A 4832-nucleotide genomic window follows, 5' to 3' on the forward strand; every position below is an offset into this window, starting at 1 on the left:
GGGTGTCTCCCAGGTGTTACAGCTGTGTCGGGTGTCTCCCAGGTGTTACAGCTGTGTCGGGTGTCTCCCAGGCAGCACTGATGGTTTGCACCCCACAGAGCCTAGAGGAGGCTCTAGGCTGTGGAGCAGGATCTTAGCTGTGTGATGGTCAGCGAGGGCCTCCTAAATCTTGGCCCATTGATGCCTTCCTGGGAGTCTGCCTGTTTCGGACATCACTGGATGATTTGGTATGGAGTACACACAAAACATGCTTTAGGACTGTCCTGAGCCATCAGAATGGCTCAGTAAGTAAAGGAACTGGATGGCAGGCCCGATGACCTGAGTTCAGTCCCCAGGACTCATGTGGTAGACTGTGAGAACTCCTGTAGCTTGTCCTCTGACTTCCACACATACACTGCCATGTGCACACCCAAGAAATGGAAAAGGAGCCGGGCGTGGTGGCGCACGCCTTTAATCCCAGCACTCGGGAGGCAGAGGCAGGCGAATTTCTGAGTTCGAGGACAGCCAGGGCTGCATACACAGAGAAACGATGTCTCGAAAAACAGAGAGAGAGAGAGAGAGAGAGAGAGAGAGAGAGAGAGAAGAGAGAGAAAGAAAGAAAGAAACAAATGAGAAATGGAAAAGGGACAGCTTGGCAGCTTGGGGTTAAAGCACTGTGCTGAGGCCCAGGCTGTGAACTTAAAGCACACATGGAGGGTGACTCACAACTACCCATGATTCCAGCTCCAGTGTACACTTAAGATCTCTTAATAGGTGCTCTGGGACAAGGGGCCCTGGATGTGACTGAGCAGGGGCCCAGAGCACTGCCCCTTCAGCAGGATGTTAAGGGCTGACTTGTATCCATCTATAGTCAGCCTAATGTCATAGCCCATTCCTAAGTTGGCCATTTACAGGAGGGACTCCGTGTTCAACGTCCATGCCTGGTAAGAGGTCACAGGTCACGTGAATTGGTGCTGCATCTCTCTCTTTTCTCCAGCATGAATTGGCAAGGCCATGAAGTCTGGATACAGGCTCTACTATTTCTGCTTCTGGGTCAGCAGGGGACTGGGGAGGGCAGGCCTGAGGGGCATGGCTCCCACCAGTTGTCTCACCTATCCCTGGGTTTGGTGGGATGATCTACACCCAGTCCCAGGGAGGGTTACTGCTGGGATGGGCCTCATTGAATCTGTAAATCCCAGTTTCCAAGTTGGAATGGGCTGTGGTGAGTTTCGGCAGAGGGGAGAAGGGGCTGCCCAGGGATGGGCGTGTGTTGTGGAAGTGACAGGCAAGCGCGGAAAACCTGGCATCCTGCCTCTCCCTTTCAGCAGCTGTAAGTCCATCCGGATGAGGATGTGACATCTGGAGCTGCAGCAGCTATTCTGCAACCACGAGGCAACGAATTCCAAAATGAAGAGCCATGCTCTAGGAAAAGTGAAGCAGAGGATACCCCAGGCCTTCGGGAACGCTCCACCTCCGGGCCTGTCTCCTGAGGCCATTAAATGCTGGGATTCAGAAGTGTTGCTCAGACTTCCAACTGAATCCATTTCTAATGGTGAAAAATAAAACCAGTCTCTCACACCATCTGTGGGTCATCGGGAAAAGTGACTTCTGAGACAGGGTCTCACCGTGTAGCCCGTAGTGGCCTGGCGTTCGCTGCGTAGACCAGGCCGGCCTCGGAGATCCGCCTGCCTCTGTCTCCCACATGTTAGGATTAAAAGAGTGCACCACTACACCTGACCTGCATGTCATCCAAACAGCTTTAAAGTCTGGCCTGTCACCCAGGTAGGGGTGACAGTGTACCCCGCTCCTCCCGTACCCCCCTGGTCCCTCAGTCTCACAGGTGACTGCCTGTGTGTTCCTGTGCAGAATCTGTTGGTCGTTTGTGCATTTTCCTGTAGTCAGGGAGAAAACCTGTTTGCTGCCTCTCAGAGAAAGTTCAGAAGAAATGAAAGACATTGAAACAAAACGTGGTGGTATGGCCTTTTTAACTTTTTTTTTTTTTTAAATGTGTGTGGGTGTTTTGTCTGAGTGTGTGTCTGTGCACCGTGTTCATGCCCACAGAAACCAGAAAAGGGCATACAAAAGGGCTGTTGGATCCCTTGGAAGTGGAGTCAATATCCCTTTTTCCTTTCTATTTCTTTTCGTTGTTTATCTATTTGCTTATTTTTCGAGACAGGGTTTCTCTGTGTAGCTCTGGCTGTCCTGTCCTCCTGTCCTGGAACTTGCATTTTATGTGAGGCTGGCCTCAAACTCACAGAGGTACACCTCCTCTGCCTCCTGAGTGCTTGGATTAAAGGCATGCACTACCGTGGCTCAGCTGTCACATTTCTTAGTCACCTTGTGATTGGTGAGACACAAGTCTGCGTCTGATGGGAGAGCAGCCAGTGCTGTCCTCTACTGAACCAGAGCCACCTCTTCAGCCCCAGGCATGGGCTTCCTGGGAACCTGTGCTGTCCTGTGTGACCAGGGCCAGAAGGGACATGCTCACGTTGCCTGAGGGCTTTCCAGATCTACAGACAGGACTGAGCCTCTCCCCAGTGAGATGCGGGCTGCTCTTTGCCTCATGGAGAGATGCCCCCTTAGCCAGTCTGCAGGCAGTACCCCCTGCTAAGTAGGTACTTGCTCCTTTGTGCCACGTGTCATGTATTTCTCCCAGGGCCACTGAGAAGTCAGCCTTGAAGTGTGAGGTTGATGCCATTCGGCCCCACCACAGCATAGCACAGGCTGGCTCTCCCGGCTCTGCTGTTCCCTTCTCTGGAGGGTCTAGCAGTCGTACCTTCACTATCCAAACGAGTCCCACGGCGTGCATGGTCACCCTTCTCTCAACGCTCATCAGCAGGGACTTGCAAGGAGGATGTGGCTGCCTCTGCTAGAGACTGTGGTCCTGCCTCCCTTTGAAGTTAGATTGTCTGGAGGGTGAACTGTGGTTATCTCAAAGAGTTCATTCTGAAGCCAGAAATCCCAACATCTCTGAACTGCGATGGCACAGGAAGTTAGAGCGGGGGGGGGGGGGGACACTTGGTCTTTCATGTCCCAGAAGTGAAAAGTGGCCTGCAGTTCCAGGATGCCTAGGCATCATGTGGCTTCAGAGACTAGGCCCGCATGCCTCCACGGCCATGGCTCTGGCCGTCCCATCGGGCCCGAGACCTCCAATTGAAGCAGAATGAGGCACAAGTTGCAGACAGCTGGATGAATGTGGCAGTGTGAGCCCTGCCTCTACAGGCTTCCGTGGAGGCTTGGGACACTCGGGCCACCCAGGGTCACTATGTCACCCTCTGTCCCTGTGACACAAGACACCTGAGGGTGTGAACAGTTTGTAAAACAGGTCTGCCAGCGTGGAAGGTGGTTTGGCTAGATCTGCTAAAGCTGAAGATGTACCCGTGCCGTGCCTGCAGGGTTGTACTGCTCAGTACCGTTCACAAGCACATGTCTGTGTCTGCCAGATGGTGTACAGGACCTACCAACAGCCGGTCATGGTAAGGCTGGCCACAGGCTGCCAAATATCCAGCATGGGCCATCGACATGGTGGACGCTGCACAACCCGAATGTTTTAATCGCCTAAACAACAAGATGACTTAGTGTGAACAGAGTATAAACTGGAAGATTCTTCTCTACAGGATGTTCTGAGGTAGACAGTTGGTTGTCCTGAGGTCCAGGGAAGGCCCAACAGAACTCTGGTGTAAGTTGGATCTTATTCATTGATCCGGGAAAGTAGGCCTGACCACGCTTGACTTAGAGGGCGTCACTTCTATTTGTCATTTACTGCAGGGTTGTTAAAAAGGCAAGTGGAGGGCTGGTGAGATGGCTCAGTGAGTAAGAGCAACAACTATTCTTCCGAAGGTCCTGAGTTCAAATCCCAGCAACCACATGGTGGCTCACAACCATTCATAATGAGATCTGACACCCTCTTTGGGAATGTCTGAAGACAGCTACAGTGTACTTAGATATAATAAATAAATCTTAAAAAAAAAAAAAAAAAAAAAGGCTGGGCGTGGTGGCACACGCCTTTAATCCCAGAACTCGGGAGGCAGAGGCAGGCAGTTCCAGGACAGCCAGGGCTATACAGAGAAACCCTGTCTCGAAAAACAAAAAACAAAAACAACAACAACAAAAGGTAAGTGGAAAACATAAGACCATCGTCTGTTAATGGATGCTTGTGTAGCTCACAGCTGCTCTGTGATTTGGGAGCCACCTTGTGAGCAGATGTTGCCAGAGATGGCAGAGAAGGAACTGACTCCTAGTTGAACATGGTCATGCCCACATTTAATGCCAGCACTCTGGCAGCAGAGGGAGGCAGGTTTGTTTCAGGTTACATAGTGAGACCCTGTCTCAAGACAACAGAAATGACTTTTAAGGATACTGTTACGGGCTGGAGAGATGGCTCAGCGGTTAAGAGCACTGACTGTTCTTCCACAAATCCTGAGTTCAATTCCCAGCAACCACATGGTGGCTCACAACGATCTGTAATGGGATCTGACGTCCTCTTCTGGTGTGTCTGAAGACAGCTACAGTGTACTCATATACATACATAAGATAAGTAAATAAATACTTTAAAAAGAAAAAGAAGGTACATGACTGTATTTTTTTTTAAAGGGGGGGGGGCACTGTTACACTGAAAGTGCCTTCCAGCTAAGCCCCACCTTCTTTTCCCCTGCTGCCTTTCTTTTCTTTTTTTTCTTTTTGTTTTTCCAGACAGGGTTTCTCTGTGTAGCCCTGGCTGTCCTGGAACTCACTCTGTAGACCAGGCTGGCCTGGAACTCAGAAATCTGCCTGCCTCTGCCTCCCAAGTGCTGGGATTAAAGGTGTGCGCCACCACCACCCGGTTTCTGCTGCCTTTCTTCTTCTTCTTTTTT

At 51.1% G+C, this 4832-nt stretch overlaps 1 protein-coding gene across 2 annotated transcripts in view; it reads left to right on the forward strand.

Moving 5' to 3' along the window:
* Positions 1-2304, forward strand: part of Tcf25 (transcription factor 25) — a 35387-nt gene extending 33083 nt beyond the window's left edge. Inside the window, exon 18 of one of the 2 annotated variants that reach the window (XM_021219978.2) lies at positions 1305-2304. In XM_021219978.2, coding sequence (XP_021075637.1) covers positions 1305-1313 — 9 coding nt within the window. In that variant the 3' untranslated portion in view covers positions 1314-2304. The remainder of the gene's footprint in view (positions 1-1304) is intronic. The other variant, XM_021219979.2, reaches the window with a different exon arrangement.
* The last annotated feature ends 2528 nt before the right edge of the window (positions 2305-4832 follow it).

Source organism: Mus pahari, chromosome 20 (genome assembly GCF_900095145.1).
Source record: "Mus pahari chromosome 20, PAHARI_EIJ_v1.1, whole genome shotgun sequence".
NCBI classification, from domain to species: domain Eukaryota; kingdom Metazoa; phylum Chordata; class Mammalia; order Rodentia; family Muridae; genus Mus; species Mus pahari.